The 25,746-nt window shown below is 37.8% G+C and overlaps 4 protein-coding genes across 6 annotated transcripts; 1 reads left to right on the forward strand and 3 right to left on the reverse strand.

The window, feature by feature from the left end:
- Nucleotides 1–2,281: 2,281 nt before the first annotated feature.
- On the reverse strand, nt 2,282–12,554 carry nf2b (NF2, moesin-ezrin-radixin like (MERLIN) tumor suppressor b). Its single transcript, XM_003457525.5, has 17 exons — nt 12,192–12,554; nt 11,829–11,942; nt 11,038–11,163; nt 10,126–10,248; nt 9,884–9,967; nt 9,480–9,548; nt 9,238–9,320; nt 9,015–9,090; nt 8,775–8,912; nt 7,561–7,635; nt 7,352–7,465; nt 7,121–7,243; nt 6,800–7,017; nt 5,898–6,000; nt 5,079–5,218; nt 4,819–4,990; nt 2,282–4,140 (listed from the first exon to the last, which is right to left on the reverse strand). Exons 2-17 carry the CDS (start codon nt 11,916–11,918, stop codon nt 4,093–4,095), a joined length of 1,782 nt encoding a protein of 593 aa, XP_003457573.1. The 5' UTR covers nt 11,919–11,942; nt 12,192–12,554; the 3' UTR covers nt 2,282–4,092.
- An 82-nt stretch (nt 12,555–12,636) lies between these two features.
- Nucleotides 12,637–17,734, forward strand: mettl27 (methyltransferase like 27). Of its 3 annotated transcripts, none has more exons than XM_025910791.1 (6): nt 12,637–13,052; nt 14,572–14,705; nt 15,199–15,327; nt 15,565–15,700; nt 16,401–16,493; nt 16,618–17,734. In XM_025910791.1, the coding sequence occupies exons 1-6, from the start codon at nt 12,656–12,658 to the stop codon at nt 16,818–16,820; spliced, it is 1,092 nt and encodes a 363-aa protein (XP_025766576.1). In that variant the 5' UTR covers nt 12,637–12,655; the 3' UTR covers nt 16,821–17,734. The 3 variants fall into 3 exon arrangements, with proteins under 3 accessions (XP_025766576.1, XP_013121052.1, XP_005462369.1); XM_013265598.3 differs by having other exon boundaries at nt 12,644–13,052; nt 16,398–16,493; XM_005462312.4 differs by having other exon boundaries at nt 12,647–13,052; nt 14,575–14,705; nt 16,398–16,493.
- A 1,635-nt stretch (nt 17,735–19,369) lies between these two features.
- LOC100697376 (claudin-4-like) lies at nt 19,370–21,285 on the reverse strand. The gene has a single exon (XM_003457524.5). It carries the CDS (start codon nt 20,948–20,950, stop codon nt 19,973–19,975), a length of 978 nt encoding a protein of 325 aa, XP_003457572.1. The 5' UTR covers nt 20,951–21,285; the 3' UTR covers nt 19,370–19,972.
- A 1,156-nt stretch (nt 21,286–22,441) lies between these two features.
- Nucleotides 22,442–23,783, reverse strand: LOC100696760 (claudin-4). Its single transcript, XM_005462311.4, has one exon. The coding sequence runs from the start codon at nt 23,629–23,631 to the stop codon at nt 22,999–23,001; it is 633 nt and encodes a 210-aa protein (XP_005462368.1). The 5' UTR covers nt 23,632–23,783; the 3' UTR covers nt 22,442–22,998.
- Between the last annotated feature and the right edge of the window lie 1,963 nt (nt 23,784–25,746).

The following is a 25,746-nucleotide window of genomic DNA, read 5'->3' on the forward strand; positions in this document are numbered from 1 at the left end:
TGTTCTCTGTTAGTAAGTTGTGGTTTATTTATGAGCTTTAGCTTTTAGGATTTTTAATCACTATGGCCTTTGGAAAATTCACCTGTGTTGCCCTGCACCCTCTGCTGCTAACATACGTATTTGAAATTAGTTTGGATTTTGGATCACACATTTTTGTATTGTGACTGGATCTTACCCTCAATTCATCACTTACTGACTGTTGTCCAGGTACTGGACTGCTCTTCATATTTTCAAACAACTTTAGTATTAATTTCTAATGTGAGGAAGATTGATGCCCTGAAAAATGATACAAAAACATGACTTATATCTTGCTGCAAGTTTATAATAGCTTAATTAGAGTCCCCAAAACTTAGGTATCAAAACCATTTTTGTTAGATTGATGAAATGTTCATTATTTTTTCGATGTTTGTCACACTTAAATTTTTCAGATCATCAAACAAATTTAAATATTAGTCAAAGATAACACAAGTAAACACAAAATGTAGTTTTTAACGGTGTTTATTATTAAGGGGTAAAAAAAAAAAAAATCCAAACCTACACGGCCCTATGTGGAAGGGCAATAAATTGACTGTGGTGTATCACATCTTTGGAAAGCTGTTTAATTCTTCTAACCACACCCAGGCCTGATTACTGCCACACCTGTTTCCAATCAAGAAATCACTTAAACAGGACCTGCCTGATAAAGCAGAGTAGATTGAAAAATCCTCAAAAGCCAGACATCAAGCTGCGATCCAAGGAAATTTAGGAACAAATGAGAAACAAAGTAATGAAGTCTGGAAAAGGTTATAAAGCCATATGGACTGACTAGACAGAAGTTTCTGGAACGTGCGTGTCCCATTACATGTGGCGTAAAAGTAACACAGCATTTCAGAAAAAGAAACCTCAAACAAACAGTAAAATATGGTGGTGGTAGTGTGCTGGTCTGGGACTGTTTTGCTGCCTTAGGACCTGCAGATGGATGGACCTGATGGTGGAAATGCAAAGGCTGCAAACCTGTAGACAAGGAGTTGTTTTTCCTACTGTTTAATTTATTTTTACTTGATTTTTACTGCCAGTTTGGTTAAGGGTGGGCAAAACTATTGGTTAGGTTTAGGAGAAGATTTTAGTTTGTCTCAAAATACAGGGATTATTAACACAAAACAGTCTTGACTTGGATTATTCTCACCTTCAAATCATCCAGTGTTGCTATACTGTTTCATTACATAAACATCTTTCAATTGTCTTTTTAATTTAATTTTTTTTTTTTACTAATATTTGATTGCTGTAATTAATTCTGACACTGAGAATTTGTCAGTTTCTCTTAAATGCCTTTTTTATTTTTAGCATGGTTTAGCTTTCTGTTTTAACTCGTTTCTAATAAACAACATAATAACATTATAATGCACAGATAATTTCCACACCTGCATCATCAGATCTAGCAAACTTTCATTTATTGTATCACACAGCTTTAAATAACATAAGATGCTTTGAAAAATAGCTTTGAAAGCTCTTCCTCACCCTCAAATTGCTGTGTATATGCCTGACTCATAATCTATGAGAAGACAGATCAGACAGGACAGACACACTGTTGTATTATCATTGTTATGAAATAATATACACAAAGTAACTTGGTTACAAATCAATGACAAAACTCATGAAGCTGTGACATTTTGTCACTTCAAATTAAACATAACCCAACATTTTTTTGATGTGAAATCATTCTTTAACACTGGATTTGAATCTCATCATAGAAAAATAAAAGACTAAATTACAAACACCCGCTCTCCCCCCAATAACAGATATCAAGCATATGTGATGTTAACCTCCTAGGACCTAGGGTCCACATATGTGGACATCACATTTTGGGTTATTTAGACCAAAATACTAAATTTTGCTCTACAAGGGCCTGATATCCACTTACGAGGACATTATACTGCTACTGTTCTATCAAAATTTTAAACGGATATCCTCATATGTGGCTCTTACTTTTCTTAAAAACAAAAATAAGGTAAAAAAAAAAAAAATCTGGTAATTCTTTGTTTTTACATTCATCAGGTCCCAATATGCCCAAATATCAAAGAGAAATTAAAAATGCATGTCGTGGAAGAGTTTGGGTCTTAGGAGGTTAATTGAGGACTTACAGCACAAATAAATAAGGTAAAAACAGAAAAAACAAAGTACTTAAGAACACTTCAAATGAAAACACCATTTACACAATACCAAGGTTAGTGTAATGACCCCATGATGAGCCCATAATTTAATCTCTCTGATAGGCTTGTCAAATAAACAAACATGATCAATCTCTGAGTACATCCAACCTCTGCTTTTTTGAGAATATAAAAGAAGTCTAAAGATCGCTGCATTAGTCTTCTACATGCGTATTATTATCAAACCTATCTAATTTAAACACTGTTAGATACCATACTGCATCTTTGGTGGTGGTGACGGTGAAGGCGTGGGGTGTTTAACACTAACCCTGAGAAGTGCGTGATGTGGGGAAAAGACAAAAAAAAAGCCATCCATCTGCCACTCTGTCAAGGAATTAAAAGAAAGATATCACCCACAAAGTTAAAGTCACCCTAATACTAAGATAAAAAAGCACAATGACACCAAATAAAATCTTAGTGTCTTAAAGCGTAACAGCAAAAAATAAAATAAAAATAACATAAAATTAAGGCACATCAGCAGTCTAGAGTACAAAATATAAAACCTTGAAATGGCAGAGCTCAAGCTTTTACCTGTGTACAACATTTCTATTAAACTAAACAGGCTCCTGTGTGATGATTTCATTGAAGGCAGTTCACAAACCACGTAAAAGAAACACGTAGGACCACCAAAGCAAAGACTAAACAATGAATGTGACATCGTGTCTCATCTATGCGTCAACCCTGCACACATCATTTACGAGCTGCAATTGCTGCTTTTTGTGATCATTTCACAAAGTCAATTTTCACATTACATATCGCAATAGACCGTGTATAAAAGATGGGTACAGCCACAGTTTTATACCAAATACCCAAATGCTGCTTTTTGTGACGTTCTGCTACAAAAACACAACAAAGGCAAAAACTGATGAATCTCTGTCAATTAAACCACTTGCCTGTCCTGTCCCTTCAAAGTCTCCTGACTTGTAATGCGGCTCAAAGTCTCTTCTGTACATAAATTTATATTTCTGTCCATTTCTTTGCGCTTCAGGTACACTCGGGCAGATTTCTTTTTCTTAAGTACTTAGAAGTACCTAAGAAGAACACATACAACAACACCAAAGCCAAATATCATTCTCAGTTCAACTCTAATTTATTACATTAAGAAAAACCTTCCCATTTTTTTCTCTTTAGCTAATATAACTTCATGTTAGTAACAGCGACTGAACATTAAGTTAGCCTAAAGTCAGATTACTGATGTCGACCAATGAAATTAAAAATGTTTAAAAGACTAAAATAATGTGAAACAACTTTTCACTTGTGGAAAGTTTTTCTCTGTTGCCTTTGTTTTGGCATTTCTTTCATTAAACCATCGTTTACATACAGTCTATGTTCAGAGTGTTACTGAACAACAGTTGGTAAATATGAACTCTAACCCATGCTTGAAGAATATTTTGCTTCTGTGGAAGGAACCCTGTTTACGACATTCACCGCAGCTGACATCACAACTGATCTGAACTTTGCCAACGTTGAGGCGTAAACTCTTTTTTAACACAATCCCAGTCTTAAAGTATTTTAAGGCACGAATGGATATCTCAACATTAAGCAGGCATAGTTCTGTATTTGACCACATTACAGCTAGGTATTCATTAAAACCAAACAAAAAGCATGAAATAAAAACTCTTTTGTGCACAATCCTCAGCAACATATCTTGAAGAAGCGCTCATCCAATAATGCACTCTTTCTAGATGCTGACATGCTGTAGGTGCTGCAGGTGGCAAAACTTAATCTAACAGTCTGCGCAGGAAGCCACACAAGTGTTATTAGTTCATTTTTAAGAACAGATTCAAAGTCTTTCCAAAGAACATAGAGTTTCTGTCTGTTAGCTTCAGTCAGGTAAAAGTTAACCAAACGGGCTGAGGAAGCAGAGCGTCACAGCAACTGCTCCCTCAATTTTAAAGGGCCAGGATCACACTTCTTCAAAGTAGGCCATCTGAGACATGTACGCAGAGTTTCTCTGCAAAACAAGACAAGAGTGAGCAATCATGCAGTAATCAGTAATTCTAAAAATACAAATGCAAACATTTTCAAGTATTTCATATTTGCCACATAAATGCTTGAGTGTTTCTTGTAAACCTAGTTTACGCTGAAGAGTTTTTAAATTAGAACATTTATAAATGTGCTACAAATGAAAACAATGACCTTAGGAGATAATATAAGATAAAATAAATGATAAACACAATCTGCTTTTTGCATGTTAATGTTAATCTACAAGTTTTGAAATTTTAAGAAACATTACCAAAAAAATTACATTTTGCACTTAAACTGTCCAAAATTTAATTTTGAATGAAAAGGTTACCACAGTTTATGTTTGGATATCAGATGTTTGTTCACAACCTGATTAAAGATGTGATGAAGAGTGAAACAAAAAAACTCTAAATCAGTTCATTTAAAAAAAAAAATAGGGACGTTTTTTTTTCTTTTGTTTAAAAGATAGCACAAAAAAGATATATAAAAATATATTTTAATATTAGTTTTCTGTATTTAAAAAACTGATATCAGCCCAGAATTTCACAAACTCCGAATGTGCATTAGTGGACATGAGTTGCAGTTACTGGTTTGGTTATACTAACACTCTGACACATGACTAAGCATCAATAACACTAATGACATTACATGAATGGCTCATACGTACGTTGCTGTGAGCTATGTAGATGGGCTCTTGGATGTACCCCCTCGCCTCACTGTGCATGTTGTAGAGGCTGGCCTGTTGCTGCTGCTGCTCCTCCAGCTTCAGAGACTCGATCTCAGACTTGAGCTCCTTCAGCTGGTCCTGAAGATGTTTGCTCTTCTCCATGTACTCCAGCCTGTATTTATGCATGCCACAGTATCATCAACAAACAGCCAAACTGTCATTCTAAAGTGCCGTTGCAGGGGATTTAAACCCCGGCTTACCTCTCTCTCTCAATCTCCATAGAGAGTCGTTTCATGTCAGAGTCCTTGAAGTCGAGGCGTGCTGGTGGTGACTCACAGGCAAAGTCGGCTGCTTCAGGAGGAGCAGGAGGAGCAGGGGGAGCAGAATAAGCTGCTATGAGCTGAAAGACAAGCACACAGATGTCATGTAAGTATAAATATTCACAAGGTAAAGCACATTACACTTTTAAAATCTGCGGTCACACGAGGACAAAAAACCAAAATAATTCACTTAATTATCATTATCAGAACATTCAATTTTGTGTGTAATGCCACTGCTATTTGAAATCCCTCATTTTGAGCAATAACACATAAAAGCATAAAGCTACAAACCCCAGACTATAATAAAAGAGATGCTGGTATGAAATTTCTCTATTTAACTTGGTTACTAACAAAGTTCATTTACAGCGAATGATATAAAACACATTAGAGTTTTGTGGGGTTTTTTCTTGTCAATTATCCACACTAATAAATATAAATCTGAAATACTAATAACACCCACAGATTTTGCACCTCTTCTCTTGCCATTAAAAACATTCTGGGAGACATGAAATCACTAACTTCAAGAAATAAATGAGGGAAGTTATAGAACAATGATAATCCTCCCTAAAAAATAACTTTGAAAATCTGAAATTGATGGTCCATATTAAGCTCATAAATTACCTCGAGCAGCTAATCAATGGCCTAGGCGCCATAATAACATGGAGATCAGAGCTCTTATAATGAAAACAAACTCCTTCAATCTACAACAGAAATCCAGGCATCACAGAGATCAGAGAAGCAGTAGTGTGATCAACGTACGGGGTAGGTTGTTTTGGTGATCTCCAGCAGCTTCTGCTTGGCTCTCCTCTCAGCGTCCTTTGCCTCAGTCAGGTCCTGCTTCAGGTGATCAGCTTCCTTCAACCTGGAATCAGAGATTTAGTCAGTTCAACTAAGAGTAAAGTAAATATTTGTGATTATTATCAGAGCAGTACTTTTTTCTTTTCTTTTTACAACTTATTCTGAAACAAAAGGAACACAAATGAAGCATTATAGGCTTCTTATCAAAGACATTTAGATCATCATGTGTCTCTCGATGACATGACAATTGGGGGGCTTTTATCCTCCTTTTGAACTGATTTGCAGACCTATTTATATATAGCACAGTTAGCACATTTACACCTAGTACTTTTATATATAGAAGTTTAGGTTTAGGTTGAGTTTAGGTGATTTCAGTAATTAAGTTTAAGTGATCATGTGCCTTTGAGTTTAACAATGCATGTTTAAACCCAATATTAATGTTACAACAGAATCAAGATAATGACAGAGCAACAGACCCAGTTTTTCTAACACAGACATTTTGGAAGTGAACCCCAATGCTGTTGGTGGTTGAGGAGGAATGCTGGGTTTTGAGAGGGAAGAAAACTGGATGGGATCAAAAGCATATCTCGGGTTTCCTGCATCTTTTTTTTTTTTACTCGTTTTGAAAATCTCAGAAAGACATATTTCAAAATAAGCGGAAAACTCTTTTAAAATTACTACCACATGCCAGCTTAGGCTAAATACTTGCAGGTTTATGTGAAATATTTTTAGAGGACTTTTATTAATAGTGTTTCATTTATTTAGTTACCAGTTGATAAATGTTATGCACGGACAAAAGTTATAAATGGATTAAATTTTAACTAATGGAAATATCTAAAATAAAAACTCAAATGATTTCAGACCTCCGCTCAGACTGCTCCACCAGTTTTACAGCCAGCTGCTCTGCCTCCCTCATCTTCTGCTCCATGAGCCTCTTCTCCTCCTTGGTCTTCATGGCTGCGACCTCTAACCTCTGCCTCTCCTGCTCAGCTTCTGCAGCTTTGTGGGCCAACAGCTTCGCTTCCTCCTCAGCAATCTGAGCTTTCTCTGCCAGCAGGTCTGCCGTCTCCTCAGATCGCAGCTGGACAAAATTTATTTAACATTTAATCCAAACTTTTACAAAGCTGCATAAGATAAACAGTGAAAATTCAACAGTTATCTCAGGTCAATGACGATATTCTCACCAGTGCCTCATTAGCCAGTCGTGCCTCATCCTGCAGCTGGAACAGTCTTCTTTCCATTTCCTCTTTTGCCCGTTCGGCTTCCTCCCTCATCTGTTTCTCCCGTGCCAGGATCTGGCGCTCCATCTACATGGCGGCCCATTTAAAGTTTGTTAACCACAATAAAAGATTTATGATCGACCACTGTGAGCATCCTATCTAATGTGATGTTCCAGTGGAGTTGAGCCCACAGACCTTCTTGCGGGCCTTTTCCTCTTTGGCTTGAGCTTTCATCTGCTGCACTTCAATTGAGTCCACCTTCCTCCTTCTCATAAACAAATCATGATTCCCAATGCACAACTGCAGGATCTAAAGAGTCAGGTGAAACATAATCAGCACAAACTTACGACATACAACATTTAACCTTTAAGTAGATGACATCACAAACGCAGAGGCGAACCAACCAGCTTGTTGACACGCAGCTGAGAAGAGTAGAACTTGAAAACATCTTTCTTCTTGTCCAGAGGTTTGATTGTGAACTGCAACAACATTAAAATAAAACATGCAGATTAACCGAGAGCACAGTTTACAACAGATCAATATGAAAGAAAATATGACACTGAAAGAAAGCAGTTTCCAATACACAGCTGAAAGGCTATAATAATATAACAAAAAGGCAGTTCAAAATCAAAACCAAATGTTCCAAATGTCACACAGGTACATTTGTTAACATACAGCTATAGATGTGCATGAAAAAGGTTTTAAAAATATAAATAAAAAAAATAAATTATCTGCATATATTAAATAACAATGCCCCTTGAATAAAATGTTATTTTCTTGCATACCAAAGACTCACATTTGTGCAATCAAGAAAATGCAATGCTTGCATGCAAAAGTAGCAATGGAATAAAATGAGGAAAATTCTATCCCTTTTTCTAGCCAGTGAGTTTCTTTGTAAAAACTGGGAAGAATTATAAAGATATATATACAACAAAACAGTCACATGTGCTACGGCTGCTCATCGAGTATAATTTTAATGAAACATAAACTACACTGTGTTGTCCTCTATCTTACACTGATATGTCTTAAAATCTCAATACATTGTCCAGACTTACACTCGGCTAGCATTTAACGAGTGTTTGCAGGAAATCTGATATATTTGCACAAACTAGGGTTGAAAGTGTCTGTTAGGGCCCAAAACAAATCGCAAGAAGGTTTCTAGTGCAGCAAACTTTGTAACGGACTTCATATAGTAGTATAGTGTTACTCGCTGTTAATCACATTCACTGTTACTGAATGTGTACTCACCAACGCTTTGGGGAATACACATTCATCCCTAGTGACCAGAAGAGGTCACCAACCCTTCTCTAAGCCAGAATGACTCTGGATGACATTAAAATGTTGAAAATACTAATTTGTAGGAATAGGACCAAAGATGTGGAATACAATCCAAGTGTGCCTATGAATGCTGCATTTATGTTTTTACATGGATTCTCAGATACACAGACACAGTAATACAAAACAGCCATCTAAAAATACCCACAAGTGTCTCAATTCAGGTGGCAGGAAATTAATGAGAGCCAAAAAATTGCAGACAAAATATATCAATCTAAGAGTACTTTAAGAATATTATTTTGGATGTGAGCATTACGCAGGACAGCCCACTCCTTGCCCTTACCTCCTTTTCACTATAGGAGATATTACGGATGCCGCTCCAAGGAAAGGACTTGTTAGGGGTCAGTTTGCTGTTGGGGCTGTAGATGTGAAGACCCTGGGCATCAACTCCAAGTAGCAGGTTTGTGTCCCTCTTATTTTGCTGTCAATATATGTAGAAACACAAATGTTAACCCAAGAGACAGCAAAGTTAAATGTTGTCAGATTCAAAAATGTGAAATCAATCATACTAATTCACACTCACAGTAATTTCAAAGTAGCTGACACCATACATCTCAAGATCCTGAGCAATCTTTAGGTATTCCATCTCAGCTTCATCTCTATATGGACGATGTGAAAATAAGAAAGGGGATCACACAATGATACACAGATTACACTTAAACTACACAATCTAGTGCAATCTTTTGCTAAAGGTGTTAATAAGTCTTCACATGCTGGTCTTCAGCAGCCCCCTGGGTCAGCTGTACCTGGCGAGGCCTCTGTGCTCAGCATACCAAGCTGTGATCTTCTCCTCCCACATGTCTGCTGTCATTTGGTACTGCATCACAACCTGGGATAAAGACACAGGATCACAGGGAAAATGTTAATACACTGAATGCACAGATGGTGTCTGACAAACTTGGCCAGAAATGACTGCTAACAAAAGAAAATAATTCTGGGAAGCACCTGTTTTCATAGGTCAAATATGCACAGAGACCTGTATACTTACTGTTTTTGGCAAAAGCTCATCTTGTGCCAGGAAGCCTGGTTTATGGAAGTTTGGATCATAGTCTCCATACTGAAAGGGAAACAACAGTAAACAAGAAATCAAACGTTAATGACACACAGAGGAAAATATTTATTCAGAGTTTGGTTGAATAACATAGGTCATTAGGATCTGTGCAGTAAATAAGTTGCCCTTTATCAAGTTTTAGCCCTTTCTTGTATCTCATGAATGCACTGTTCTTCATGCTGTCCATATTCATAACTAATCTGCATTATATTGATTTTGTTTCATATTTGCATGATGGTCTCCAGCAGCAAATGGACTCCAGGAGACTAATTATTTTCAGATAAAAGAAGGCCGAGTTCACTGCTGGTTTAGTGAGAACTTGACCCTCCAAATTTTCTTACCTTAGCTTGGACGGCATATGATGCCAACAGAACTGAAGCTTCAGGGGAGCAGAATATCTCTTCATCTAATATCTGTTTTTTTACCTAAACAAGAGTTTGAAAACATGTGTGAACATGTACTGAGCTACATAAAAGCTTCTTAGACATGAAGTAAATGCTACACACAGGTTGAGTTAAAATTCAAAATAAACTAAAGGAAAGAAATTCACCTAAAGGTTTCACCACAAATGTTATCAGACTACCTGTAAGAAGAAGAGGTGTTGAGTAATTTCTTGAACCAGCTCTTCTTCTACTTTTTCCGGGAAAAATTTAGCAAGGAAATTAAATGTTATGGGAGAGTCCTTAGGAACCTCCTGGTCCAAGACCTTGATGAAAGATGAAAATGAAGGGGAAAGGTTATTATATTATGTTTATGCAACCATTCAAAAAAAGTTGGGATATTGGGCAGAATACAAGCAGAATACAATGATCTGCAGATCCTATAAAGCCATATGTGTTGTACAGAAGAACATAGAAAACATCAAATGTTTAAACTGACATGTTCCATTCCACGGAAAACTAATTTCTCAACTCATTTAGAATTTCTCTCTTCCAGCATGAAGAAATATTTGCACGCTGAAATACAACGCTGACTGATCTAGACAATATAAATGTCTCATTTAAGCAACCCGTATAACCTTCCAAATATCCAGGTGACCTCTTTTTCCGGGAAAGCCTTCCATAATTCCATACTTCGTAGTAGAGTCCAGGTTTCGCCTGGCTGCAGTTCACCAGCTGAAATCATTTGGTACTCCATGGTACAAAAAATATGAAAAAGCTAGAATATTAACTCGGATAAGAACGGGACAACATTCATCTCCCAGAAATCCAGCAGCGGCTCTCTTCCTTTTCCAGATTTTTACAGACTGGTACTAAAAAGAATAGTGCATGTTCACAGTGGTAAACATCACCCTGTCCCAACTGTCTTAAAATGGGACATTTTCACCGTTCAAAGATTTTATATGCATTTATAGTCTACTGTGAATAACATGTGGCTTTATGAGATCTGTAAATTATTGTGCCATGTTTTTATTGCCATTTTACACTTTTTTTGTATTTATTTATTTATTTTTGGATCTCAGAGCCAATCTCCTTAGAATTATTCCTTCACTTACCCGCTTGTCTGGTTTTAGCCAGGCATAGGTATCCTTTACTGTGTACCTGAGTCCAAAAAACCAGGTCTCCCTCAAACCAACAGTTCGACATACCAGGTCAAAGAGGTCTTTACCTTTCCACTTGACCTGAAAAGAAAGGAGTTAAAAAGATATAAGCAAGTGAAAATGCTCAAAGCAAGGGTATTTGCAGCTGTAGCCCTTTACCTGTCCTGTCTCAATATAAAGAAAAATGTAAGAATAATTATTATAAGAATGTTTCAATCCTGATGTACTGGCAGGGCTCCCTGCAGTGTTTTATAGTGCAGGTGGGACACATTCCCAAGAATCTAATGTAATCTTTCACAAGATAAAAAGGAGCTTTGGTTTAAAAATTAACATATCAATGTTTGTGGGGGGAAAGTAGAGATAGTATTTCACACAGCAGAGACCCCACCTGAGTATAGTCATTGTTTACTGTCATTTACTTGCTCAATCAATCACAAGATAACGTGTGTCAGGATCTATAACTGCTGCTGATAAACTATTTCCTGGGTAAACCCTGACAGACACATGAGGTTGCATGACATGCGTCTTAGATTACAGCAGTGCCCTTCACGTTTAAAACCAGTGAAAGGCCTCCTACAATTTTGCCCAATTTAACGTTTGCAAGGTGTGATGCATGGACTTTTCAAGCAACTCTTTACTGTCAATCTGGGGGTTCATTTAAAAGGAGCCAAAGATTATATATAACAATTTAATCACAGTTAATTATTATACTTCGACCTATTATACAGGCTCGCATATATCCATACCTCGCAGCTAAACTCCATTTCAGCATCCATAGTGATAACTTTGACTTTAAAAGTCTTTGGCTGCTTCTTCTTTAATCCGAGGATAGACATTTTGAAGACGTTTCGGTCAAAAAGCTGTGGAAAAAAATTAACAGAACAGATTATAGAGCTACAAGTTACATTTAACAAGTGATACGATGAACCAACTCATGACTCAAGCAGCACGTTTTTAATTTAATTTAGTGTTAAGCGCATGGAAGGAACTGCTTCTTGATCATGTTCTCTTTAGCTTCCAAACGATAATTTAGTTTTTCCAGCGGTTTTAGAGATACGAAAAAAATTAATTTAAACAACATGCATTAAAAAGTTAGATGGGGCCATTACCGCTTAGTAAAGTTTTAAACTTCTGGTGTCCAACAACTCTGAGAAGAGGCAGGGCTTTTGTGTGGGGAGAGCAATGCTAGGCTAACATTTACTACAACAAACAGCAGTTAGCTTTCCAGCTATGCCACGAAAACGGAGCAGAAAAAGTTGTAGAAAGAGCGAAACTTTTGAGAAACTCCCATGATGAAATACATCTAATTAAGCGAAATTCAGATGTTAAACCTGATTCAAATAACACTTGGGATCAACTGTGCTAGCTCTCTCGGTTTTAGGTGGGTTAGCTTTCTGTTAAAATCTAGGACGACTTTCCAGAAGATTTTTGTTTTGATTCCCAGACACTCTACAGGTGGGAACACGAATAGCAACTGTGGATAACGCTACTGCGCATGAGCAAGCGCGAGTTCAAATGCCTCCTTCGGTGGTTGTCGGGAAATACTGGTTCCAGGCGTGGTGTGTGGCCGTGAATGCAGCAGCTAGCAAAGATCACATACTATAAAATAAAATGTATAAGAGAAGAAAATAATCTGAAAGAATATAAACGCTTCTTCATGGCGGAAAAAGAGCAGAGAAAGCTGCCTCTTTCCCTGAAAGACTTTACTGAGGGAATAGCGAGCCCGGTGTTTTATACAGTCATTGGTTGCTTCCTGGTGTTGCTGCACAGGCTCTCGGTGTCCCCGATTCAGTTTGCTGCAGTGTCAGTGTTAGTTCTTTCTTTATTCTTGCAGTGTGAACGCAGAAAGAAGAAAGATCCAGGGAGACGACCGCTGGTAAAGTGGCGCCCTGTCTCTTCATCTTTACACGTATACATATATGTTATAGCAGCAGACTGTGTCTTCTACATCCGTAAAAGAAATCAGACAAGTGAGTGTGCAAGCCGAAAGAGTCCTTGTTATTTGCTACATTGCAGAAGTTATAATAATACAATAAAAAATAATAATGATAATAATGTGCAGCTGTTGTGTTAATTGATTAATGATTCAGTCTATTCAGACAAACATACGTTTGTCTGGTTTTAGTTTCCAAATTTGATTCATTTTTAACAGATCTGTTGAGTAGACCAGTGGTTCCCAAACTTTTTTTTGCCAGGCTCCCCGTTGTTTTACAAGAAAAATGTTCGCCCCCCCTGCACAAACACATAGTAAACAATTAAGCAAATACAAGTAAACGGCAATAAGTTACAGGTAGTAATAAAATATACTACTAAGTCTTTTACGCTACGTCCACACCTACACGGGTATTTTTGAAAACGCAGCTGTTTCTATGCGTTTGGGCCTTTCGTCAACACGTAAACGGCGTTGCGATTCACCGAAAACGGAGATTATTTAAAATTCCTTTTTTAAGTTTATGTGTGGACGAGGAATACAGAGTTCGTCACGCAACGTCAAAGGTATGTGCCTCTTTTCACGTCACGCTGTGCGCCACGTTATTGTTTACATGAGATGAATTGCAGAATGGCAGATAGAGACAAAATACTGTTACTGTTAATCTGACTATCTTCAGGTTTTACACGCTTACATATACACACGCAGTTACTGTCCCTCCATTTAGAAAGGCAGAGGCGTCATGGTGTGATTATTTTACGTGTAGTTGTTTTTTTTCCTGTGTAATAATATTCAACATTGCTATCAATACATTTTTCCAAAAATGCCTCTCTGTGCAAAATGTGAACAGTGCTGTTTTTGTTTTTGAACCTATAGGTTCAAAAACATAAACAGCTGTGGGATACTGTTTGTCCGTGATTTGAACCGGGGGAACAAATTACGGCAGGATCAGCCTGATATTATTTGTATCTCACTGTAACTTTACTGCATAAAGAGCTAACATCTCCAAAATCTCAGAAGTAGTTATTACAAGAAGTGTTTGTGAACTAAAAATGAACATTGTTGGATACTGTTTGGCCGTGATTTGGAGAGCCCAGCGCGTGCTCCCGACGCAGGGAAAACTATTTGCAGGGGAGACCTACCTTGGCACTTGTGCAAGTGAAGCCAAAGGGAAGATATGCTTCACCATATTTTCTAATCTTTGGCTTGGAAGGAAGTTGGTTTGGAAACATATTTGGCGATGCTTCATCTCCTGCTTTGCGTTTGTGTGGGAGCCCCGTCAAAAACCTGTCCATAATGCTAGCAGTGTCCAAGCGCTCTTTTTTTTTCTTTTCATACCGCTCCCCCCCCTGCAATGGCTCTGCGCCCCCCCTAGGGGGCGGGCCCCACACTTTGGGAACCTCTGGAGTAGACGAACAAATTACAAAAAATTAAATTTGCTAGAAAATGAACCAAAGAATGTACGCTGCCTATATATTAAGACTGTATCTGTAATGTGTATGCACACTTGGAGTCTCTGGTTGTTATGATTTTGCTTGACTATGTTTGTTTCTTCTCAGCAGGTGTGTATATAATGTCAGCTGTGGCTAACACATTTGAAAATGTGAAAGCAGTTATTCTATCAGCTCATAAAAACACAACATCAAGGGACAAGGTCTCCTTCTACGACTCCTGGGCAGAGAACTATGATCAGGTCAGATAACCTTACCTTTTATATTTTACTAATACTTGCTGTTTTTTATTATTAGCCACATCACTGCCTATATGGCTTGTTTTTCTACTCTAGTTCCTTGTAGTTTACATGCTTAAATGTTATCTGTATTGTTATAATTTTAGGCACTGATATTACATTTGTCACTCTGCTGCATTGTATGGTATAACCTTTAGTCTACTGTAATTTTTTAGTTATGTTTGACATGTACTAATCTTTTGGATGGATATCTAATGGATAATAGTAAAAATATTGGTACTTTTTTCCAGGTAAATAAAAGAAACTGTTAGCACAGTGCAAGATTATTAAAAAAAGAAAATGCATCTGAAAATACAATGTCGTGAAATTTATCGTTACCTATGTAATATAAAGTAAAAGAGTACAAATTACAGTTCTATAGAATTTATCTGATGGAACAGTGTTATGTATGTGTTTCATACCTAATTAATGGGTAACTGTTCATGTTTTTGAGTAGGATGTGGCTGTCCTGGATTACCGTGCACCAACTCTGGCAGCAAACTGCATCTCTTCCCATTTCAGTGGAGATCGTGAGGGTGCCGTCGTATTGGATGTGGCCTGTGGTACAGGACTGGTGGCCACACAGGTAAAATAGAAAAAGAACAGATGGCCTCAGGGAGAAACTGTAAATGTGCAGTCTTAATGAAGTGATTTGCAATTTAATATCTGACAAATCCTTTTTTGAAAACATTGTTGATATTTGATCTTTTTCAGTCTAAATAAATGTCTAGAAATTTCTTGTGTGTAATGTAGTGACCTTTTCTTTCTTGATTCTACAACTTAATAACAATGTGTCTGATAACAACCTAAACATGTTGCACAGTTGAAGAAACTTGGATTTGGAAAGTTTGTGGGTATAGATGGAAGCGAAGCTATGTTGGAGTTGGCAAGACAGAGTGGGTTGTACCAGGACTTGAAGCAGATCATGCTGGGAGAGGAGCCACTGCCTATCCAGTGGGGTATTTAAAGCTTTATTATTATTTCATCCAAGTCATTAATTACTGTGTAATTTAATTTTCGGTTCTCAGGTAAGATGCTTTTAATTAGCGCTTGTGTGCCTCTATTTTTCAGAGCTATTTTAAAATTGTTGCATTTCAAATGATTGTTTTCATGGTTTTTTAATTGTTATGAAATCTAAAATCATAATTTTAAAAAGTAAAAGAATTACTGTTATTGTCATATGATATTATTTATCTTTATATTTTATACAACACTTACCTGTTATTGCTTTCCTATGTCATTGTAACCCTGTGTACTCATATTAGGAAATTGTCCTTATTTCTGCTCAATAAAGTATTTTATATGTAGTTAAATTATGAATTTTGTGTCATTGGGCAAGACACTTCACCCGTTGCCTACTGGTGGTGGTCAGAAGGCCCGGTGGTGCCAGTGTCCGGCAGACTCGCCAGTGCGCCCCAGGGCAGCTGTGGCTACAATGTAGCTTGCCATCACCAGTGTGTGAATGTGTGTGCGAATGGGTGGATGACTGAATGTAGTGTAAAGCGCTTTGGGGTCCTTAGGGACTAAGTAAAGTCTATACAAATACAGGCCATTTATAAGGACATACTTTCATGTTAAAAGATTATGTCCATTTTTAAGTCCAAGCCTACATGCCTTATCCTTAAAGCACTAATTCCTCTTTTCTACCTTTTGCAGTAGATTCGTTTGATGTGGTTGTGATTGTTGGAGCACTAAGTTTTGGTCATGTCCCTCCTGCTGTGGTCAGAGATCTGTGCAAGACCACCAAACCAGGTGTGAATATGTTTTTGTTGTGTTTTTGTTGTTGTTGTTTCAGTGCTGTCTCACCTACAGTCTCCCCTCACTTTACTGAAGATAAGCTCTCATCACTTACTGCACTGTCACCTCTTTCCACCAGGTGGCTACATTTGCATGACTACCAGAAGTAACCAGGACAATCTAGAGTACAAAGGCTGTCTTGACTCTGAGCTCAGGCAGATGGAGAACGAGGGGCTTTGGACTTGTCTAGAGGTCACAGAGGTGGAAAACTGGGAGAGAGCTGTGTCGGAGCACGAGGATGGCTACATATCTGGCGCTGTATATCTCTACAAGAAACTATAATTATACATATATCACAAAAGTGTATGGTGGTTTAAAATCACACCAGCAAAGGTGCAGAATAGACTTATTAGAGAAGAAACAAAACCGGGATAAAATTTACGTAAGTTTAAAAAGGATGGCTTGATTTTTGCATTTGCAGAATTAGGTAGGCTCAAAGATGGAAAGCTGCTTTCAAGCAAATGAGTATCTTGCAGCTGAGTAACAGACTTTTCCTTATTGAAAGTAAATGAACCATTTTCTAAATAAATGGTTATATAACTTGTGTCTGTAACTGTGTCTGTTGTGCATTATTATCTGCCATCCACTAATAAGTGAGTTTATGAGGTTACATTTTCTAATTCAGTGATTCAGTTGGCTCAAATGTTAGGCTATCCCCTTTGTGCTTAAAACTTTATTAACTTTATTTGCTATTTGTTTTAAATTTTAAAACTAGTCAAGTCGAAAAGAAATTGGACAATTATGCTTCTGTACACCACCACGGTGGATTTTATGTTAAGCAACCCAGATGAAGTGGAGATGTTTTACCAATGACCTGACCCCGTTTAACAATATTATATACAGCATCAGATACAGTTTTAGGTGACTGAAAGCCTAATGGTCAGTGTGCATTTCATATGGACGTCTTGAGCAGTGAATCTCTAAATTCTTGCTTGGGTCACTGGGCTGGATTTCTAAAATTTTACATTTTTGAAGACATACAACCAGTGATCATATCTTTGTGAGACCCAGCCTATTCATCTATTCCATTCCATTCATCCAGCAGTGGACACAAATCACAAATAAAGTTAAACTAAAACTTTTTTTCCTCCTTCCTTTTTTATCTTCCTCCTCTGGAGGATAAAACGTGGATTCTTCAGACCCGTTTCTTAGTTTAGAAAGCTAGAAAGACTTAATTTCATTCACCCAAGGACAAACAACACATTCAAATGTTCTTTTCAAATGTTACATTGTATTAGTATAAAGACAAACAAAAGAATGCAATAAAAATATAATAAAAAATAACTTTTGAGTGAGCCTTGAGTGTATGAATTGGCTATAGAGCAAAAAATTAAAAAAAGACATGCAGGTATCTATCACACACAGAGAGCAGGGGCAGGTAGAGGGGGGGGGGGGGGGGAGAACAGGTGGCAGTGTAAGCAAGCTCGAACCATACTGCATTTTGTGAAGGACAAAAACAGCAATGTGTATCAAAAGTTTTTTGTTTTTTTTAAAAACAACGTTTAAAGTATCAGTCAGTATTCCTGCTCTGTTCTGCTGATGCCCATAAGCTGCTAAACGCTCACAACGAACTCGCAGCTGTCTCACACACATACCCCAATGTTATCTCGGTGGTCCATTTATGAAGAAAATTTCACATCTTTGTCTCTGATATCCACCTGTAGGCTCTGGCTGGATGACTGCTTATCAGTCAGCCATTTTGTTATTGGTCATATTTCTCTGTGGGTTTATCGCAGTGCACTATGAGCTGCAGAGATCTTTGGAATAAAAAGCAAATAACATATAAGTCATTTGCTACCTTTAGCCCTAATAGTAAGTCCTAATTTTGCTCTTTCTCTTGGATGTGTGAATGTTTAATTGTTTGACAATGTCAAGGTTGTGAGATTGTCTGCTGGCTGTCAAGTTTTGCATGATGCAAAGTTGATTTAAGGTCAGTTTACATATATAGATTATCTTGTTTTCAATCACACTTTCTTTCACCTCTGCAGAAATTTGTGATGTGGTTGAGATTTCTTGAGGTCTTAGTTTTAGTCACATTTCTGTTGCTGTCATGAGAAAGCTGTGCAATGTCAACAGACCAGGTAAAATCCAGTTTAGCCTTTTTTTTTTTGTCTTAATCATACTGAATTTTCAGCACTTTTATGCAAATGTTGCTTGAGGGAAAATCTGCAATACAAAATATGATCACTCCTAATCGTGTTTCCTGCTTCCTGCAGAAAAAGGTTACCAGGTTACCTACTGAGTCCCTCAAAAAACAACTTCTGTTGCCACCAGATAGATACATTTGCATGGCCTACTGATATCACCATGACAATCGTCAATGCAAAACCATGTGAGCTGAAGCTGAGGAGTAAGAAGAGCTCTGGGAAGGCAAGAGGATGGATGCTTATCTGGTGCTGTGTAGAGCAATGCTTGTGTAGTACAGTGTAGATTATACAAGTGAAGTCATATCAGGTCTTAAAACATGCTTTAAGACATGCTTGCAACAGGCATAATCTTAGAGAAAGCTTTTGTACATGATACAACATGACAGATGCATATTTCTATTTAAGGAACTGCATTTTGGGCAGCTCAAAATATCACTAAGTAATGAAAACAACATGAATGATCACATGATACAAGCATGATTCACTGAAACTAAATGTTGAATCCTCAACAAAGGCACAATGCTTCCTCTTTTAACATTGCACACCTGCCTGTAACTTTACTTTCTGCCAAACCAGTTTGTCTTGTGGCTTTTAATAGCCAGGAACAGGACTGAGAGTCCAGGGGGATTCTAAAAGGCTCTTTTTCACCTCATGCCTCACATTATGTAAAAATTAGCTGGATTCTTTTCCGATGAGCTCACAGTCATTTATTGAACAGCAAATGCAAAAGTATCAGTCAACAAAGTGCAATGACATTTCACTGTGCCAAATGGCATGATCATTAAAATAACAAAATAACAAAACTTTGTATTTTCAATAATTGAATTTCTTCATAGAGATATTCACCAAAGAGCACATTCAATAATGTAATGCTTTCAATTAATGTACAATATACAATGTGTATGTGTCTAATAAAATATGTGTCTACTCAAAGGTAAAACCCTGCTGCCCGTTTTAAACGAGAACTTTAAAAGTCTGAGGTAAACACCAAAAAAAAAAGAGATCTGATAGCAAATTAATGTTTCACATTTACAGTAACAGTGTTTAAATAGGAATTTGTTAGAAGTTAATTGTCGCATTCTTCACACATTTTTTTGGCATATTAATAAATGTACTCCTGAACTTTTCCATCTCATCCTTTAAAAAGGAAGCATCATGGAGTATATTTATACTCAAATAAAGTCAGTAAACACTCACAAACAAAGAAAAGGCAACTTATAAAGAGCAGTAGAGTAAACTGTCTTTTGTGTCAACATAAGTACACATATTTAATTATATGTAATTATATTATAAGTATGTCTTTGGTGGGTTTGAGGATAAATCTTCCCCGTCACTCTTAACTGATAAGGTGTCCATTTCTGCTTCTTTCAGCTGAGACTTTGTAGATGGTACATCACTGTGTTTCGATTTTGTCGAGTCTGCCTTTTTCAGTTGTGACTTTGTTGAAGGTGCCCATGATTTCTCTGACTCCTCTTTTGAGCCCTGCTCAGACATATCCTGATAGGATGGAGGCCTTGTGTACTGCTGGGGCTTTGAAGTCACTCCCTCATAGCCATGAGGCCTGGGGTAGTCCACTCCAACAGGCAGTAACTTTGCCGATGGCGCCCTGCTGCGATGAGAACCCCCCAGGTTGGACCCATTGTAGGAGCGAACCACCTGGTAACGCACAGATGTCCTCTTCTCTGTGTCATGGGCTTTTATGGGGCATGCAGAGCTAATGAATAAACCACCTCCAAGAACAAGCAAAACAGATGCTCCCCAACCAATGTAGAGACAGGCACCAATCTCCCTCTTCTGAGCATCATTGTAGGTACTGTAGAAGTCCTTCACTAAAGCCCCAGCCACCCAAGATGTAGGAATCAAACAGAACAGACCTGCAGCCATCAACACTGCTCCTGCCACAACAGCCATCTTGCCCTTTGTCCCATTTCCAGTTTCATCTAAGAAGCGGGTGCACTTTCCTCCAACAAAGGCCATAATGAGTCCTGCTGCACCTACAGTGATTGAAATGACAGTGAGAGCTCTGGCAGCCTGCATGTCACCACTGAGGGCAAGGAGGGACTCGTAAGGTTTACACTGTATCTGACCTGTGCTTTGGACCACGCAGGCCATCCAAATACCCTCCCAGAAAATCTGGGAGGTGACGATGGAGGTGCCCACAAAGGACGAGACCCTCCACATTGGCAGTAAGCAGATGACAATGACCCCTGCCCAACCGAAGAGGCACAGGGCGCTGGCCAGCATCTGCATCCCCATCGAGGCCATAATGTAGGTCTGGAGAAAAAAAATACTTTCTTGTAAAATCCTTGCAGAGTTTTAAAAGGTGACTTGCTGGGTTTCTTGATTTCTGCAGAGTCTCTTTTGCATTTGCTCGTCTTTTCCTCTGGTCGCTCTTCTCTTGTATCTTTCTGTGAGTGTTTCTTTGTCAGTCCTTCTCAACATGTGCGTACTGTGCGTACTTTTTCCTGCTACTGTTGCAGTGTTGTAAACTATGTATCTCAGGAGAGCCTAGTCTGTTTCAGTTGTTGTCCTGCCTACAGTATTTTGCTACTGGGATCCAGGCGTGTCTTACTTAAGCCTCACTTCATTTGTTTACAGCTTATGTCCCTCCCCTTTTATACCATGTCTTTCTGCCTCTTCCTTCTTTACTTTTTACTTCAGGACCTGAGAGCATTCGTTCTTTTTTGTCACCTGAGCAGAAGCCTATGTGCTACTGGACAGGTGTGGACAGTGCCACACCTACTCTGTAGAAAAAATAAAGGAGTGGAAGTTGACAGAGAGAGAGAGAGAATGAATAGGCAATGACATCACCCTCGCTCATTATCTTTGCCTCATGAGAACATTTTGTAAACAACAGCTATGAAGAAGGCAGAAGAAACAGAGGTATAAACCACCGCCTAACAAGGGTCTGTTCTGATGTTAATCTGTCACATACAGTACCTCTGTGAAAATGCTGCATTTGATTAACAGGTGACTTAATTTGATTAAGAACTTAATACATGTGTTAGGTCAGAGGCCTCTACACGCAATTAATGTATTTGAATAATGTGTGCATGCAGAATATGTGAAACAGAACGAGGGTGGAATGTTTCCTGGGAGAGGACAGGACAGGAGTTTCACTTGAATAGCACACTGTGCAGAAAAACCTGTTCGAAATATGCAAAACCCCCGTACCACACAAGAGAACACACACTTACGTAAACCTGTGTGGCAGAAAATGAAACCTTTTTATCGAGCTCAAAATCATCTTTAATCTCTATGAGTTATAAAGGTTAAACTTTACAGGGGCTATAAATTATTTTTGGAATTAATTTTATGGTTAAGCCTGATACAACACAATACATTTAATTTGAAATCTTTTTTAGGTTTATCTATTTGAACAGAGATATTTTGTGTAAATAGGCTCATGTATTGTAATTTGTACCACTGCGAATCGCTTTTCCCCCCTTGTTTCCTCAGAAAAAGAAACTATACATGGTTTTAATGATTAAGCTAATTCATGAAAACACATTTGAACATTCTTTGAGTCTAACTGTCCTGTCCTCTAAATTTTCAGTGCTGTATTTAAGAATATTTTTTATCCTGATTTTGTTTAATCCAGAAATCCACAAAACTAAATAAAGAAATGAACACATGCTAAATAGCTTTACATAAATGCTAACATCCAGTGTCTGTTTTTCAGGCTCTTTGACGAGAAGGAAATGTCCCAAAACCTGTTTGTAAAGATTCTTTCAAGGACACTCGCAAAACCAGATCTTCTGTTTGAATTTTTTTACTGTTTGTCACTAGTGTAACTCATCTTATGATGAAATAAAAAAAACAAATCACAAACAATGTCACATGCACATATATACAATTTTATTGCCATACAGTCATCCATAACACACACATATATATGTATATATATATATATATATACATATATATATATATATCCATCAGTATTCACTAGTTTAACAGATAAAGAGCAGTCAAAACATGAGGTCTAGAGTTACAAGGGTGTCAGTACGGATTTACAATGGTTTTAATTAAGCAGAATCAGATTTCAGACACAACCCTGAAATAAAGTATCCCATATTGATATAAAAAGAACAGAAAACAAAAATTTAAAAAAATCTCTGGTGGTAGAAAACATAAAAAAAACAGATATATTCAAAAACAGGCTGACAATACTGGATGTGTGTATATTTTGAAGACAAAAAGAAAAGCTTAATTTACACAGTTATACTCTAAACATTTCCACTTATTTTAATCACAGACATTGTTATTCTAAAAGGTGGACTCTTTAAGATATCCAGGAGAATGCTGGCTATCTAAACATATTCTTTATGACTATCCACAGAGCGAGCCTTGGAGTACCTAATATCATAATCAGTGGCATCGTTGGGGGGACAGGAGCTACAGAGCAGGCCCCCTCCCAGGATCAGCACCCCTGCAGTTCCCCAGCCGATGTAGAGAGATGCTCCCAGCTCTCTCTTCTGCGCAGCAATCAGGGTAGGGTTGTAGAAATCACGAATGACGGTGTTAGCGGTCCAGCAGACTGGAATAAGCACCAAGAGGCCGGCAATGATGAAGACAACTCCAGCAGCTACTGCCACTCTGCTCTTTTGCACTTCATCTTCGACAAAATTTGTGCACTTGCCTCCAACCACCCCAAGCAGAATCCCAAAAACTCCGACGATGATGGCGATGACAGTGAGTGCTCTGGCAGCCTGCAGGTCTTGAGCTAATTCTAGCATAGAATCATAGACCTTGCACTGCATCTGGCCTGTACTCTGGGTCACACAGTTCATCCACAGACCCTCCCAGATGACCTGAGAAGTGACGATGTTGGCACCAATGAAAGCGGTGACTCTCCATAGTGGAAGTCCACAGGTGATGATCGACCCAAGAAAGCCGATGACTCCCAAAAATAAACCAAGAAGCTGTCTACAACCAGCAACCATGTTGATCCCGTCAAAGAAAAAAGATTGAGCGTCCTTGAGAGCAGTGTGTGAAACAAAAGTTCAGCAGGTAGTTGTTTCAGCTGATCACTCAGAGGAGAAGTTGACTGTGAGTTCCTCGCTCAGTGTTAAAATTTTAAAGGAGGTGACAGAGGAGGTGTTTTTCTAGTGATGTATGCAAGGTCAAACAGGTTTTTGAAGAAATGTCACCCAACCAGCTTGTTTCAACACTTGTAGAAAAGATAGCAGTTTCATGTGCATAACAAAGACCAATATAATGGAAAAAAAACTAACAAAAAACACCAAAATGAATTACACAGAAATACAGATTACCACCAATGTCATCAATTTTTCATGTTCTGTGAAACAATAAAAGGAATTTTTTGAACTGGCATATTTATGAAAACACTATTTACTTGGGTGATACTAAATACCAAACAGGGACTTACCAAATGAACAATGCTAGAAAAATGACGCACATGACTTTCAGAGTGAGCTCATTATCAACCGATACCTGTAGCTCATAGGTTAATAGATGTCAATAGATGTAGGCGTTTCTACACTGAAACTGTCTGTTCTTGTGGATGACTGACTGAGATGAAAAATTGCATTTATCTAGCTCATCTGTGTTTTAAAGAATGTTTTAAAGTGTATCTATGAATCACACACACTCACAGCCGAATCCCTTAGGGTTGCCATACAAGGTGCTGACCTCCTTAGGTTGGAGGACCCAAAACGCCCCCCAAAAACAAATCTCATACAGTACCAAATCTACATTTGTGGAAAGAAAATCAGAACCTTTTTATTTCCCTTTATGGTATTGTATGAAAAATAGACTTGCTAATAGGAAAAATAGATGGTTTGAATGCCATTTCATTCTTTTCTTTTTTTTCTTAATACTTTTATAATATAATATTTAAAAAAAAACAAAAAACTTTTCCGGCAAAAACACAATGAAAAGACTATAGATCAAAATGTGACCAGTGACAGCAAAATCATCTCATATGTGTCACGATATTTCTCAAGAAAGAAAAAGATTAACATTGCTTTGAAATTTTTATGAGACCAACACTTGACCCAAATGACTAGTATTAGGAGTTACTGAAGTATTGGCACTACCAAATATTACATGCATTTGCTTTTTTTAAGCTTTTCTGTGGCCACACCCACGTAGGAGTGGAGATTCCACTGTAGTCCAGCTTTCAGCTATTTGGAGTAAAGTAGACAAAGTAGCCGACTGTAATGGATTTGGGGATCATCTCTATAATAGAAAAGAGTAGATTAGATTAGAATAGAATAAACCTTCATTATCCCACGAATGAGAAATTTGGGTGTTGCGCAGCTCTTATAGCAAGAGGAATATAGACACAAATTAGTACTATATACATAAGCAACCGAAATTCTTCTGTACAGATAAAAATGTACAGTGATATGTATAAAAGTTCACAAAGTTCGAATAAAGGTATATATACAGAATAATTAGTTCTGATAATGAACAAGACTCCAACATTGTGACTAGTTACTTGACCCCTTGTGATCCAAGTCCAACTTCTTAGAGAGATAAGTGGTGTTAAGCCACAAAGCATTAAACACAGGGAAACATCAATCTGTTCTATATGAATGAGACCGAGACAGTTAAGCATGTTCTTCTGTCGCGTAGGACATTCATTAGGGAAAAACAAGACTTTTACAGAAGTTATGCAGACTTGGTCGTGTACTTATAATCAATGTTCCCTCTAAGATGCGCACGTGCGCAATTGCGCACTGTTGGCACGGTCTCTGCGCAGAGAAAATCTGCATTGCGCACACAAAAAAAATTCTAACCCGAATTGAAATTAAAGTAAATATGTGCCGACACCGGTGTTTTAGCTAGGATAAGCAGCGTGGCTGATGTGGAGTGAAGCCACGTTAATGACAACGTGTACAACCATTGGAGATGTGAGCAGGACAGACGGAACAATTGACAGAAAAAGTGTGGACTTTGTACCAGTTTTTAAATTGTGTTGACAGGCCACGTAAAACCAGAGTTATGATAAAAATATATGCAATGTTTGGTTTTCTTCCTGAATACTTGTTGTTTATATTTACTGCGGGAAGAAACGGTAAAAACGGCGTTTT

Source organism: Oreochromis niloticus, linkage group LG10, assembly GCF_001858045.2.
Source record: "Oreochromis niloticus isolate F11D_XX linkage group LG10, O_niloticus_UMD_NMBU, whole genome shotgun sequence".
In the NCBI taxonomy this organism is placed as follows: Eukaryota; Metazoa; Chordata; class Actinopteri; order Cichliformes; family Cichlidae; genus Oreochromis; species Oreochromis niloticus.

Bases quoted from the DNA above. Each gene is read 5' to 3' on its own strand.
- LOC100697376 (XM_003457524.5), bottom strand. From the start codon at position 20,950: ATGGCCTCGATGGGGATGCAGATGCTGGCCAGCGCCCTGTGCCTCTTC.
- LOC100696760 (XM_005462311.4), bottom strand. From the start codon at position 23,631: ATGGTTGCTGGTTGTAGACAGCTTCTTGGTTTATTTTTGGGAGTCATC.
- nf2b (XM_003457525.5), bottom strand. From the start codon at position 11,918: ATGTCTATCCTCGGATTAAAGAAGAAGCAGCCAAAGACTTTTAAAGTC. The intron at 9,091-9,237 runs GTACAGCTGACC...TCGTCCATATAG, and splicing joins GAGCACAGAGGCCTCGCCAG to AGATGAAGCTGAGATGGAAT. The intron at 5,219-5,897 runs GTACGTTGATCA...CTTGTCTTTCAG, and splicing joins TCACCAAAACAACCTACCCC to CTCATAGCAGCTTATTCTGC.
- mettl27 (XM_013265598.3), top strand. From the start codon at position 12,656: ATGCAGCAGCTAGCAAAGATCACATACTATAAAATAAAATGTATAAGA. The intron at 14,706-15,198 runs GTCAGATAACCT...GTTTTTGAGTAG, and splicing joins GGGCAGAGAACTATGATCAG to GATGTGGCTGTCCTGGATTA. The intron at 15,328-15,564 runs GTAAAATAGAAA...CATGTTGCACAG, and splicing joins CAGGACTGGTGGCCACACAG to TTGAAGAAACTTGGATTTGG.